This window comes from Phasianus colchicus, chromosome 19, assembly GCF_987193195.1.
Source record: "Phasianus colchicus chromosome 19, bPhaCol1.hap1.1, whole genome shotgun sequence".
NCBI classification, from domain to species: Eukaryota; Metazoa; Chordata; class Aves; order Galliformes; family Phasianidae; genus Phasianus; species Phasianus colchicus.
The window spans coordinates 11,337,054-11,352,482 of NC_143454.1; the positions used below are offsets into that span (position 1 = coordinate 11,337,054).

Sequence of the window (15,429 nt, forward strand, 5' to 3'; positions counted from 1 at the left end):
TCTTTCAGAAAGGTCTCACTGAATGAACGACAGATCCCCTTTTTTTTCCCTGTCCATTCAATTTATCCATCAGTACTTCAATAAATTTCAACTTGCAGTCACAAATATAGATGACAAACCCTTCAATGTTATAGCCTAAATATGATATGGAAGGAAAATGTTATCACAAATGAAAGAATGACAACCCTGCACAACAACAGTTAGAAACGTAGCTTTAAAGCAAAACAAGAGTCTACAAACCTAGATGTTCCTCTGAATTAATACAAATATTTTAAGTAAGGATCTGATAATGTCTGAATATACCCACAACATCTTAAAGAACAAGCCAATTTAATACCAAAATGGTATTTGATCCTTCCTATATACTAGCAATATAAATGTTTGAAACACTGAACTCTTCCACTGCCTAGATTATACCCTTGAGACACCTGAATAAATTTAAAAACAAAACCAAAACCATATTGTTCCAAAACTTTTTTCTTTAACTGAAATTTATTTGAAACTAGTATGCTCTTTCTCTAACAGAGAAAAAAAAAAAACCAAAAAAACTATATAATAATAATTACTTTCCAAATTTAGCTTTTAATTTCAGCTTCCGATACGTCTAGAAAGCCAACACTACTATGGAAACATCGCAGAGAGAACAAACTTGAATCTGGATGTGAGAAATTTCTTTAAAAGCATAAGTTAGCTATAAAGGTGAAATCAATTTCCTGAGAAAGATTAAAATCCTTTCTGCTCAAATTTTGCATTTTTACATAAAGAATATTTGTAGCACTCCTCTAAGTGGTAACCAAAACTGCCTTGGGATTACTTCCAGGAATTCTTCATAGTCTTGTTGTAAAGTCCTATCATTCATGCAAATTAACATCTTTGGTCCCCGGAATTTTCTGAAAGGCTACCAAGCCTTCACATGCAGACAGTTACCAAATCCCTGTTCTCTGCTGATTTTGAGCAGGCTAAAACTATAGATGTGAAATTTTGTCACTCATTAGGACAAAGAAATTATTGAGTGTTAACAGCTTGTAATAATAGAGTGATAATAATACATGGCTTTGTATTTTTCGAGTAATGATCTCTACTTACAGCTTAAGATAATTATTCTGTAAATTTGCTACTCACTTGGTCATTTGATACCTCTGCTTAATTAGAATGGCAAATACTAAAAACTTCACTCTGGTATGATGTAGATGTACTTCAATAGGCCTTTTACTCCTGTACCTTTGCACTTAGAAACACCGTTTTCTCTCTCACACACCACTTAGTATAAATTAAACACCTAAATTTTATTTCAACAACCAGCAGTGTTTTACTGAATGCAATATATTAGTAGGCCAAACAGAGGTAATGCTAGCTATTTACCCTTTCTTTTTAGTATTAGCAGCAAAACAAAGTGCATGGTCCTCTATTATACTCACATTTTCAGGTATACTAGGAAGCTCTCTGATGTCAGGCACAGTAAAGTAAGAGTGCTATAAAAGAAGAGCAGATAGTGATTATTTTGATATTGTCAAAAGCATTCTAAACTTATTGCTTCATATTAGCAGTTGCTCAACCAAGTAATAAGGACAAAACATTAGTTACCAACCACCAAGATGACTTGTTTGTTCTAGATTTCAAAAGCTGAAATCTCAGATCCCAAATGCAACAGGAAATGTAATCAGGTAGGAAGATGGCATTCCTTTATTCTGCAGAGATACCGACACAGACAGACCTGCACACTGTATGACATATGCCAAGAAATATCCAAGGCAGTCTATAACTCAAACTAGCTTTCCATAGCCCACTGCAAGCTGCACAGTGAACCAGAAAACAAAGGCGAGGAGGTCCTCTTCTAACTTTTTAGTGAGTTTCATTAAAGACAAAAGTAAAGTTATGGAAATTTCCAAGAAATACGTCCTACGTTTTTACACCAATCTGTAAAATTATGACTGAAGTTCTTAGCCACTTTTATCTTCCTTAAAGAATTTGAAAGACAACTGATTTCCCAGTTTCACAGACCGTTATATTGTTAATTTTTTTTTTAATTGACTGCATTCCAAGAAAACAGCTTTATTCCAGTTCCCATTCTGATAACACACAACTTGCATGATTCTTGGTTACAGCACTGAGAAAGGAAAAGAGTGTGCAACTAACTTGTCTTGTGAATTGATGTTAATACAATTTACATTATATTCACCATGTTTACAATCTTAGGACTTTTTATTATTTGCTGAAGCTTTATAGGGTTTTATATCCTTGGCATAGTTCCACCATTGGCACAGTTTTCTTGTACACATCCCATATGTTTCAGTGCTTCATCAACAGTCCATAGTACGAAATAGCAAGCAGGTGTACCAGCTACGCTGAACACAATGAATTTCTACAAACACAACCTTTGCTTTTTGATACACCACTGTTTTACTTGACTAGAAAGATGTAATGAAGAAACAGTTGTGTAGAATACGCAACTGTATCACAACTGTATCACATATAGGAGCTTCACTCCAATCCCAAAACAGCCTTCCAACAGCCAAAATAAAACGCATGAAGATACCCTAGCAAACAGTCCTTTCTCTGCTTCTTGATACATTTTCTTGCTTCGCTGGCCATGAAATGTCTGAGGCAAGGGGAGAACAGCAGCATTCCTTGAAACCACCGGTATGAAAAAAAAACCTGAATATCCCAAATGATCACTGCCTTTCAAGACAGCTCTTCCTTTGGTCAAAGAGAAATGCCATTCATAAAACAGCCAGCCTCAAAAGCACTGGGGCATTTCTACTGCCAGCTGGTGACCTGAGCAAGGCCAACAACTGTTACCTGTCGACAGACATCACAGAGTGAAGTGATGAGAGCAAGCTGGTGGTTGCCAAAAAATACTTCAGAAGAAGGACTAAAGGCAAAGAGAGTGGGAGAAGAAAACTGGCTGCACATATCACTAGTTTCCATGTGAACTCCAAATGACTAATTGGCAACTGCACCAACATGCATCGTTAGTACTTTTCCACTACAACCTGGTACAAAAGGTGGTTCTACAGAAATTAATTTGAATACAGACAACCCAAAAGACTGATTTCAAAACACAATCCCTTCAATAAAATCCCACATCTATTCTTTCAGTGGTCTTTGATAAGGTTTTTTACAAAACATATGAAATAAAACCTTATTTGTCAGTCTTTTTCCCGGAGAAAGGAGGAGGAAGAAAATTCAAGTAAGTAGCAATCAGAACACTATTATAACAGTACATGACTGCTTTCCAGTCTTGCCCCTTGCACACTCGCATGGTCTAAGAGCTCTGCAGAAGTGTGGACAATAAATGTCATGCTGCTGCTCTGTGACCTCTAGCAGGTCGCAAACAATATGGTGAGACATTTCCATGGGGAGTACACACAATCCTCCTCCAATCAAAGAACAGCCTTTCAAAGACATGTGAGGTTAAGGAAAGGGAAACAGAGGGCCTCAGATGTGAAAAGGGGAATTTCACAGCTCTGAGTCCTCATAGGAAAACAGTATCTACATGCCAAGTTCCAAAAAGGAGAACTGCTTTGGACATTTCTCTATTACGGCAAGTAATGAAAATTAAACACCTCAGTTTATATCTCATTTTACTCTTCACTTACCAATCCAAGCTGAACAGGGGTTTTTGGCTCAGGGATGCTAAGTTTATGAAATGTTTCCAGAAGCTCACTCCTTTGATTATCCTGAAATAAGAAAGAAAAAAAAAAGAACAAAACAAGAAAACAAAGGAAAACAAAGTATGCATTATTACAACAAATTAACTGGAAAACAGAAAGATAATGTCTGTGATGGGGGGGGCTAGAGAACAGGCAGGTGTTAGAATGGCTTGATACATCAGACTACACACAGTAATAAGTATAGTTTCCTCTAATAGCTGATTTTATAATTTTTTTAACATTATTTTATCCCCGCATATGTATTTTCACGTACTTCTGCAGCCTACTAAGTCACCAATATATCAGTACATAGTTACTCAGCTTGGAACAAGCCAGTTTGCACTGCAAGTCCTTTACAACAGTTCGTTAGTTTAGGCTAAAACAAAAAGTATTTAGCCCCCCGTAGATGAAGATACAATCCTACATGACTGTACCTCAAACATCAATGTTTCTGACAAATGCAAACTAATTACTGCAAAATAAATCAAAGCAGCAACCTAAGATTATACTTGCAACATTAATAAATAGATGAAACTAAGCTAGACATTGCAATCGTGATTTCTCTGTATCATGAACTATCTTTCATAAAACTAGAATCAAATTTTAATAGCTTAGTTTACTTTCTTACGCTATCTCAAAACTGATATTTATGTTGTTTTGCTTTAAAAGCAAAACCAGCATGCAAAAGAGCTAGCCCAGATTAAGCTACATGGGTCAGCATTTGGCATCAGTAAGCTCAGTTCTTCACTTACTTTACATGACAAGTAAGGTTTGATAAGACATTGATCTGCCCAAGGTGCATGAAGCACCACGATCTGGGAACTGCATGGATGTGGTTGACTCAGGTCATCAAAGAGTTTAAGTGACTGCAGGGAAACCATTAACTGGAATTGGATCCACAGTCACATTCTTAAATGTATTCTTTTCTCAAAAACAATCGAAAAGTTGATTTATTTTTCATAGGTGGTTGACAAACTTTCAGCCTAGCTGAATAAGTACTTCGCTATAACTGCACAATAGGGATTCATAAATTCACATGGCCACGTCTGATATCTCTTAAAACAGCTTGCTTTTCAGTCTCTCTCCCACGTTTGATATTGGGGCAGGGAAGAGAAGGGTTAGTACTTTAGAATAATACCTGTCCTTTTGCTGAATAATCTGCCAAGACATTGAGCAGCTTATAAAAGACTTCAAACCATGGTAGGTAACTAAAAAAAAACACACACAAAAACAAAACAAAACAAAACAAAAAAAGGAAGAAAAAGCATACATTTAACTTGTTAAACTTCAGTTAGTAAATCCAAGATCACTGGCTATATTTACTTGCATCCTCAACAACAGTCTTCACTGGACACACTTTACAAACATCTGTTGGAAAGTCACGCTGGACCTTCACTGAAGGACTTCATGTGAAGGAGAGCACTGCTAGAAGGCTGAAGCATCCCCTTCCATTGGCAACTGAGCTTCAATAATAACTCCCTCCCAGAGTTTCCAACCACTCATGGGCACCTAGCTTAAAACAGAGTACAGACTGTAAACAAGCTTTGAGAGCAGGCCAGTCAATGCCAGAGGTCTGCAGGAATTTCTTCTCACCGCATATGAAACAAACATTCAGACTGTTACACAGATACATCAAATAACCACACACAAATTTATCTGTGCTCATGTATAGTAGAATATTTTAAATCATGATCTTTACCCAAAAAGTACAGCTAGTTACTAGTCTTCAGTATAGCTGCTGAACATCAGGAAACTGAACATAAACAGCTGTTTGGTTTTGAAAACAGATACAACAGGCTTCTTTATTTATTTTATTTACATTACAAAAGCAGTATCCTGATTTTTCAAATAAACCATCATAACTACTAAATCTTATTCTGCATCCTGTATCACTGCATTTAGCTCAGCTAAGTTAGGTCAAACAGAAGTAAATCTGCTAACAACTTACAAAAGCATCAAATTAAACAAAGACACAACGCTCAGAAAATCCCATCTTTTTCATTTCCTTTACATCCCCACTCAATAAAATAAGACAACTAAGATGTTATTTTTCACCATTTTGCTTTGGCCTGATTTTGGACCACATCTTCATGGCACAGTTCTTTATTTCAGCTCCCTTTTAAATCCCAGCATGGAATTTCCCCTCAGCTGCAGCAAATGGGAAGGAAAGTTGACATGACGCACACACTGACTCTTCTTTTAATCACAGATGCTTTCTGAAGCAAATGGATTCTATTTTGATAGAGTTAGACAAGATTTAAAGTTTTTATAAAATATGGCTACATCCTGACATCTATAAAGAATGGAGTGCCCTGTGGTTCCTAACTGTACAGCTTTTAGTAATAAATGAAGTGAGAAGCCATATATGAGACAGATAAAGTGAACGGCACTCCATCATTATCATTTGTTTGAAGCCTGAAAATGCTACTGTAACATGTAAGTAGCTTATCAAAATATGCTGATAAGAAACTTAACTTTTCATGCTATATGACAGTATTATCATTTAAATTAATATGCTTTAAGTATCTTTACAAACAATGTATTAGAATAGAGCAGAAAGGCAGACAATTACCACTTTAAACAGCATTTAAGTTTGGCATATAATGTAAACATTCAAGAAGGATTAGGCAGAAGATAGGTTTCTTTTTTTCTGTTTAGTTAAATAAACTTCAGTGGAGTTAAAAGCCATTACAAGAGTAACAAGAAATCCTCTCAAAACCTATCTGCTAAGTAGAGATTAAGAACCCAGGAAACAAATCCTTGCAAGCTATCAACCAAAGATAGTCAGAAGATGAAAAAAACAGAACACCAGGAAGACAAAAAGCTCGCCAGCAGAATGAAAACCACAGCTTACTTCAGGAAAGCACATAGAAGTTCTGCTTAATTGCTCAGGAAATAAGTCAGTGTCTGAGGCAGACCTCAACACAACGCGATACACAGAGGGATTCATGCTTGTGCTCAAGAGAGGTGCAAGACAACAACAACAAAAACAAGATACTCTGGAAAACTCCCAGAAGCTGCTGATTCAGCTAAAAAGTTTAATAATGTCTTAATAAATAGAATTACAACCGGCGCTAAGTAGTCTTGAAAAAAATCTATGTATTTATGAAAGATCTAAATATTTAGTCCGGGTTCATATGACGCATAAAGAACGCAAAAAGAAATCACTTGTGAATCTCTGCTGAGCTTCCATAAAGCAACTTCAGCCAGGTCTGACACAATGAATATATCACATAATCAATCACTTTAAGCTCTGCCATCTTACTCTACTATAATATCCGTATATTTACCCTATCTATTACAGATGAATTGCATGGCAAATTTATTACCACCAGAAGAAGTTACACTTCTGGAATCTGTGGGAGCTCCTTCTACTTTTAAAGAGCCAAAGAGGTGCACAACCAGCTTTAAAATTCAATTCAATTCAATATATTTTAAACGTTTAAGGTTCTGTAGAGTCCTGCAGGTATTCAGACTACTGAATCGCTATCACAGATCAAGAAACAGTTATCTGAAGCTCTTCCGAGATATTTGTCATGAAGAAGAAAGGTGTGGGCTGTGCCTCTGAGCAGCCCCTTGCCATAGAGACCGGGCAGAATTCAGTCAGAGTCCTTCTGTGCCACATGCAGCTGAAGCAGCACAACTGGTAGCACTGCTGAAGATTTATGGCTTATGACTTGCTCATATTTAATTTGTAACCAAACACTTCCCCTTCCTCTTAGCTACCTTAGAAGTTTTGATTAACTCTTGTTTTCACGGGTCAGAGGTTAAACAAAGGAAGGGAAGAGCTCTGCAGTGAAATTGCCCAGAGCACCACAGCATGCGAGCACGCGCACATGCGTGCACACACACACACACACACACAGCTGGTCAAGCAACACAAAAAAGGCTGTGGATGGGAGATTATTCACAGAATTTGAAGTTCAAAGACTCCAAGAAGCGGAATGCGGCTGCAGAGCGAACAAAAAAAGGGCAATCTGAAATTTACTTATAAGTTTTATGTTTTCAATTTCCTCACAAATGCATGTGTGTGTGTGTGTGTGTGTGTGCGCGCGCGCAACACATTTGCCACAAATCACGACAGCCAATTCCAGCCTGACCCAGGCAGGCAGCGAGGTCGGCACTCTGCTTTGCTCTCCTCCTGCGATGCAGCTCGCTGCTGGAGACAGGCCAGTCTGACGGGAAACAAACATGGGCACAGGAAAGCTGCTTATTACGCTACATAAGGTCTGCACAAACTCCACTGCACAAGTTGCACAGTACCTTATTCAGAAACTCGTATGTCATCACCTTTTTAGTGCGCTCCTTGAAAGCACAAAACATCATTAGTTACATGTGTCATAGCAATTAGGGACAGTCGGAACGTTAAGACAACAGTGCTGCACTCCAGCTTGTAAACACAAATGTTTTCAGAAAGCAGATTTTAAAGAATACTGTTGCAAAACCAACAACCGCTTGAGACAACAGGAAAGGTCTTTATTTCTTAAGTACAAAAAGAAACAAATGAGTGCAGTAACAAACCGCAGCAGCTGTGTGGCTGGCTGGTGCTGCTGGGAAGGGGCTCTCAGGGCTGCAGGAAGCAGCAGAGCCCCTCACGCCCCGCAGACCCGGTGGCTTCGGGAGGCAGAGGGCAGCGGCCGCATGGCAGCCGTGTGCCAGGGCAGAGCGCAGCCTGCACCCCACGAGTCATGTGGAACAGAAGATGTCAGCACCCAGTGTGAGCTGCTGCACAGATGAAAATGCTGTACTGCAGTCAACTGAGCTTTGAATTTTTCCAACGTATCAATCCGCTTGTGTGTTTTTGCGTTTGAAAGGAAAAAGCTACAAAAGCAGCACATGTGAGGTCACATTTCTGACCTCCAGAAAGGGCAGCGGCCAGAAGAGCAGAATGCGGAGCTCGTCTCCCTGAAATGAAGGAGCTGCCCTGGTTTGTGCACGCACACTCGAACAGCGTGCAAGCACCCACAGCCAGATCGAGTCTTTGCACAGCAAGAAGTTGGGGAGCCTGAGCAGAAGCTAGCTGCTGCTAGAGCTGAGGATCTTCTTCCTTCTTTTGTTATACACTTAGTACAAAAGCTTAAAAAACGAAACAAAAATTACTAACAGTACTTGTAATGTAACTATAAAGAAACTACTTCCACTTGAATCACACAACAGAACGTTAATAGAGCCAACACTTCATATCCATAGGTACTATTCTATATGAACAAGTAGGAAAGGCCTCAAGAGCACATTAAAAAGAGTTGCCTGATTTTAATCACTTATTTGCCTAAACCCTCTTCTGGTCTGTTTAACACAGGTGACCCTGAAAATAAACTTTCAATATGTACAACCACACATGTTGCTCAACTTATGGCAAAAGGTACGTGAGAAAACACTGCAGGCTTCACTGTACTGCTCTTGTGCTCTGTCTGCCATGCGGTTCCCCAGTTTAGGACATTAAATGAAAGTAAACTTTCTCCTCTGAAAATATTTAAGAGACTGAAGAAATATCCTTCATAACATCAGTGCTTCGGCTCTTAGCTAACACACCGGGCTTCAAGCTGTGCAAATGCTCCAATGCTATCGGCATCCAACAACTGCTTCCCAGTGAAGGCACAGAAAACCAAGAAGATAGCTGCATTATGACACCTGCCCACATGTAAAGATGTAGCTAATTTAAGTGAACAGAATTGGCCAACAAATAAATAAGAAAACACAGAATCTCTAGCAAGAGCAAAGGAAAAATATCCAAGAAATTGTCTACACATGTATGCAGTTGATTTCTTTATCAAATAAAACATCATTTCCCCAGGGAAAAAAAAACAACAACAAAAACAGCTGTTTCTTATTCAGTTACAAAGCATTACTAATGAATAGAAGTTTTGATAGTAAATATGCTTTCTTTGAAATGTGAAAATTTCACCATTATTGCTTCTTCAGATATTTTTTGAGTGCTCATTACAATGAAGGAGAATCAGAGACTACACTGTGTACCACTCAAACCAGCACAGCTACCTCATGAACACTGTGCACATCCAAGGTCAAGTGCAAAGAGAGGCTGACAAAGTGGCCAACGCTTTGGAACCAGGAATTACTGCCAGAAAGTGAAGTCAGCTTAAAAAGGCAAATCTTTTCTGCTGTTAACTGTAAGACAACAGCAGAGGAGAAGCAATTCAAGATACCAACATGTGCAAGGGCACTGTGAAAACTGAATGCAGAAATGACTCCTGTGGAGCACTAAGGAATTTGAGAACATTGAGAACTTCAGCAGTAAAAACATGCCATGTTCCAGTGCAAGCACTGATAACTCCAATAGCAAGGGGTACTTTTTAAAATGATGTGTGACTATTTGCTAATTAACATACCAAATTCCTCAATCTGATTTTTGACATTCTATTTTACTGGTGTGCTGACAGCAGTAAAAAGCAAAGAGAATACTTTTGGAAAGGTACCTGTAATGTCGTAGGATTCCTTTCTTATGTGATTTACCAATCAATGCAAAATTTAAGAAAATTTATTGAATTTTATGACAGGATAATTTCTGTTCAATTTATTTTGGAATAATCTTTGAGCTTTGTTCTGCTGTCAGGAACTTTCTGTTTTCACTCTGGTGGGTCACTCCCTTTAAAATAAAATAATCAAAGAATTTAACTTCTAACATACAAGTTATTCACAGCATTGGGAAACCTTGCCAAGTGAGATTTCTCCAGTCAGTCCACATGGAGAAAAGAGAAAGGATTTCCTTCAAAAGACAGAACCTAGGGTCTGCTGAAATGAAATGTAAAACAGTAAGTGGATTTTGGAGAGTGCATACATCTCTAAAGCCTGGGGCACAGGCTCAAGACAGAAGAAAAGAACTGTGCCATTTGATCAGCTTTACAACAGAGTAGCACTACTACACAAGTCTCTCACAGCTTTTATGGAGTGGAAAGCTGCAGTTTTTACTGTACCCAGCTAATCTAAGCATGTCTGACCAGGTAAAGCTCCACTCTCAGATTCAGCATCAAGAGCACTCACTCAAAGATAAATAAAAGAAGTTTTTTAGTGGAGGTAAAATGAAATAGCAAGCCTCAAACTCCCTAACACAACAAAAGGTCTCTTGTCCCTTTTTTAGAAGGCGGAGTAGATCTTTGTGGGTTTCATAGTGTTTTGTTGTTTTTTCAGCTTAATTCTGAGAATGCAACTTCTCAAGCACCCAAGCTCAATAGCAAAGTTCTAATTTTGTTTGCACCTACAAGGCAAATACCAGCGATTAAGACTTTATGCTCTTATTAAAAACCACAGGGAAACAACATTCCCTAAAGCAAATGTAGTGAGAAGATGGATATATTGAAGTGTTTGACACATAATGTGTGAGATTTCTCAAGTGCAACTAGATAGTCTTGGAATTAAAAAGTCACCAACAATTACATTCCACTCAGTGCCAACAGGAATGCAATGAACAATGTTTTCTTTGGCCACTGTTAACAAGGAGAAGGCAGAGAAGAGCCTGAAACTGGGAAAAGTTACAGGCACTACTTGCACTACACTCCTCAGACAAAAAAAAAAAAAAAAGGTTTTGGCACACAGGGCTTGATTTTAAAAAGGCAGGATGTGTTAGAAAGTATGAGAGCCTAAAGATCACCACTGAAGTGACAATACAGAAAAAGGATTCCAAAGGCTTAACTTGTCAAGGAACCTCTTCTGAAACCACGTGTAAAAGTACACATGAAAGTGCTGGAAGAGAGAACTCTAGATGTGGCAGACAGTCAGAGATCCCACTAGGTTTGAGACATCTGGCATCAGTTGAAATCCATCACATTTCATTTGGGGATCAAAGAGTAGCGTTAAGTCTATCACAGGTTGAAACAGCAGATCCTGAACACCCTTTTTATCCCGGCACAAATTAACCCTTCTTCCCTGACCAGAAAACAGCTCCTTTTCATTAAAGATGTCAATCATACTTATTGGCCTATGTACTTTAGAACTGAATTTGATCTAAAATTTCAGTAGAATTATCAACTTTTTATTATAAATCAGAAGTGCTCCCTGTGAGCAAGATGTCCAATGTGCTGCAGTACACTACTGCTTCCTTACAGCAAGCACCTCGTGTTACAAAAGCATCAGTTTGCAAAAACCAAGTCAGAGCCTGACGTGATTGCATGCTATCTATGACTACAGTGCCAAATCTGTTCCAGGATTCCCAATGAGCAGTTAGACTTATTTAGCTATTAGACAAATAAACACATTAAATGCAATAGAGCTTGACTCTCCACTTGCAGAAATACCATGGATGATCCTGACCACCAGGCATCCCATAAATGTGACACAAGTTCACAGAAAAGATTCTGTTCCTTTGGCTGGCTGGAGTGCCCAATTTTTATTTGCAAAACATCCTGCAATCAGTTTAAACAAATCATTAAGTAGGAGGTTGCTCGCTATCACTTTATTCTCTGAACACTCAGGCTGCTGCAGCAACATAAATGAATTTTAAAACACGCTGAGGTGAATTACGGTCAGGTAAATAACACAAGAACTGTGTAGGTGTGAAGGAAAATCTGTCCCTTTATCAAGGGTGTTGATAAACATCTGTGGCTGTAACTTAGGTTACCATTTCAGATACACGCACAATCCAAATAACACTGATTCCACTGTGTCTTTTCTCCTATTATTTCAGTGTGGCTGAATCATGATTTCTCCTGAAAAAACAAGCAAAAAATCAATTCATGCAGCTTTTGTGGCAGTTTTCCCCCTCAGAACAGCCCCTGCTTCCCCAGTTACTACCACATAACCGGAGCGTTCCTGCCAGACCTTGATATTTGAAGGAGGAAGTTGCTATGTGCAGGATGGTCTCACTCCTAAGATGCCTTCTCTAAACTTTCTGACAGCAACAAAGAAGTGCTCTACTTGTGGAAAACCTATCCATCCTGTACTTAACTACTTCCTACTTTTTTGATGCCAGAAACCTCGGTTTTCCCAAGGGTGATGCGCAAATTCTTTTTGTATAAGCACTAAAATTTAAGTTTCCAACCAGTCAGCCAGGGCCAAAGGTAATAAAAAGTGATGTGATTTAATTACTTCTGTAACAGTTGCTCAGCAAGTAAAGGAGGTGTGACATGAAGCCCTAATTAAGTAAAATTCGTTTCTCGTCAGTAGGTAAGAGCAGTGAACTAGCTGGACTAAAATGCAGTACTCTCAGCTTTGTCTCATTCCACTGGTAGCAATACATTAGTATTATTAGCACCTGACACTTTTTGTTGTGATCCTTACCACTGATATTTTACAGAGGTGTGTTACTTGCCATCAAGATTAAAGCTTTGGTAAAATCTTCCAAACAACTTCCTTTAACACAACTTCATTATTCTTGGAATACACTAAAAGACAGTTGCTTGGGTTGGTGATGTAGAGGGAAAAGGAGAAAGGAGGGTTGTTCATTTGTTTTGGAGTGTGTTTGTTTTTAAAGATTTATTTATTTTGGCAACATTTGCCCTAAGCTCATTGTGGAGGATAGAACAAAGAATGATACCACGCAGGAAATAATTTAAAATGACAGATAAAATTTTAAGTGGTCTAACTTTCTTCAACCAATGTATCAATTAAGCATGTTTTACTTGTCCATCCTTACTTCTAGCTTTTTTCTAAAACCATTTTGAGGATGCATCTCTCCCTCTGCACATACTCCTCCTGCCACTCATTTTGCTTTTTCCTTCACTATACAAAACAGGAATGCTTTCCTATACTTCAGCAGTGCTCCTCACCAACATGCTGGGGCCTCTGACTGCGCTTCCCTGAGTGCAACATCCATGAATTCAGATCCTTAATTTTACTACTGCTATGATTAAAAGCAGCAGGCAGCAGACTGAGATGAAACAAGAACAAAGGACTTGTTGCAGAGGAGCAACTCTCAGATAAGAGCACTGCATTAATTTGTATAGCTTCAGGAAATATACAGAATAATTCAAATCTGTGGTAAACTCAATCCAGGGCAACAAAATCATACCTTTCCCTTGTTCCTGCACATCTCATCATAGTTTTTGGAGTTAGCATGTGGACACTGCTATTAAAAAGAGAACAGTGTGCTGTTAAGAACTCCAGGCTTGGAAAGAGCAGTCATACTACATTATTATGTGGAATTTTTTTTTTTTTTTAAAAGTATTTAAACATACAGCACAGACTGCTTATACTCTGGCTCCAAAGATGAGACCACTGATAACACTTTTAAACAGTCACCTAAAGAAGGTCCCATTATAACCAATGAAGCAAAACATGCACCTCCAGAGCAGGATTTGCCTGGTCTCCAGGGTATAGTCAGAAAGCGAATCACATTCTGGAGCCTTCTCCTAGCTTAATCAATTTCTAACACTGCTGTAAATACTGTGAGTAAGATCTGTGAGACTCTGTGCATGACTTGTTTTCACCTTTGGAGAAACAGATGAGTACCTTATAGCACCAACCATGCCATCATGAAGGTGATAAACTACACACAGTGCAAGCTGGAGTGCCAGGACTGCTGCACTTCTGAAGCTGAACAAGTAGAAGCAAGTTCACAGGTTTTCTTAGAGGTTAAAAACTTTCAATAACAAACATAAAAAAAACAATTGCACATAGGACTGTGTATGTTTAGCATGACTGTAGTCACAGAAATATTTCTGTTCTGAGCAGAACTGGAAGAATTGACAAAAAGCACACATGGAAATAGCTCACTCTGAAAGGCATTAGTCCATTCATGTAGATTTGAGGGCTTAGGATACATTACCTCTTTTATAACATCATAGGATGGCAACTCCCCCAACCTGCTGCAGCATGCCATGCCTTACAGCAATTCCACAGTCGAGGCCCTTTCCATGCCCTCCCCATCTCCATGATCTCTGCTCCCACAGCGCAATCCAGGAGCTGCATGCTGGGGTGACACAAGGAAGCCCATGCTGGGAGCACTTTGCTTCCTGCTCAGGATCAACAGAAGGCACAGGCAGTGGAACATTAAGAGTTCAAGTGAAATGCACATTTCTCTGTTCTACAGTTTTGAACTTGAGAACTACTATGCTTTTTTGTCAACAACTTTCTTGCAATAGCACTTTGGAACAAACTTCCTTTGGCAAAGTAGCAGCAGCGATCCACTGGTGCAGGTTCTAGAGTAAGATTTGGAAGCATTTTACTATTATGCTCCTCATAATTCAAACTCTGTTTTGTGTCTGCCTTTATAGGCTATTGTTGGCCAGATGGAAAATATTAAGGAAAAAGGATTGCAACTAAATCATTCGGCTGTAGTCTGCTGCCAAAAGGCCCCAGGCTAACTACAAGCAGATTTGCAAGCAGGCTCTGCTCCGTTACAATCTGAGATCTGGCACATCCTTTGCCCTGACTAACAGCAGGAGGGCACAGGGCCAGCTGAGAGCAGCTACTGTGCCAAACAGACTGTGCAGGTCTTGCTGCTTGAATGCTTCCACAGAAAGGGAGAATCGATGGGACTCTTTTGTAAACAACTCCCTGTACTTTCTGGCTGCTACTAACTTCAAAAGTGGTATAAATTTATCCCCCTACAAAATAAATGCGAATACACAGCTTAGGCTTATTACCAAATCAAGACAGAAATAAACAACAGTGTTAAAGCACAACATCTAAGCTTTCAACTACAATAATTATGCATAAATACACATATATAATGAAGAACATTTTTTCCTCCAACATTAAGAACAGTAAAGAATGACTGAACAGTAGCCAAATAATGTGTTCTTATTAATATTCTTTGCAACCTCTTATTTACAAGAAGGTAATTAAGTTCAATGATTGGAAAATTTACTCTCAATGCTTATTT

At 38.7% G+C, this 15,429-nt stretch overlaps 1 protein-coding gene across 9 annotated transcripts in view; it reads right to left on the reverse strand.

Moving 5' to 3' along the window:
* DENND1A (DENN domain containing 1A) overlaps positions 1 to 15,429 on the reverse strand; it is a 174,621-nt gene that overhangs the window by 98,773 nt on the left and 60,419 nt on the right. For all 9 annotated transcript variants that reach the window (XM_090121572.1, XM_090121574.1, XM_031601948.2 and 6 more), the window contains exons 6-8: positions 4,792 to 4,861; positions 3,600 to 3,680; positions 1,419 to 1,472 (exon numbers count right to left, since the gene is read on the reverse strand). In XM_090121572.1, coding sequence (XP_089977698.1) covers positions 1,419 to 1,472; positions 3,600 to 3,680; positions 4,792 to 4,861 — 205 coding nt within the window. The remainder of the gene's footprint in view (positions 1 to 1,418; positions 1,473 to 3,599; positions 3,681 to 4,791; positions 4,862 to 15,429) is intronic.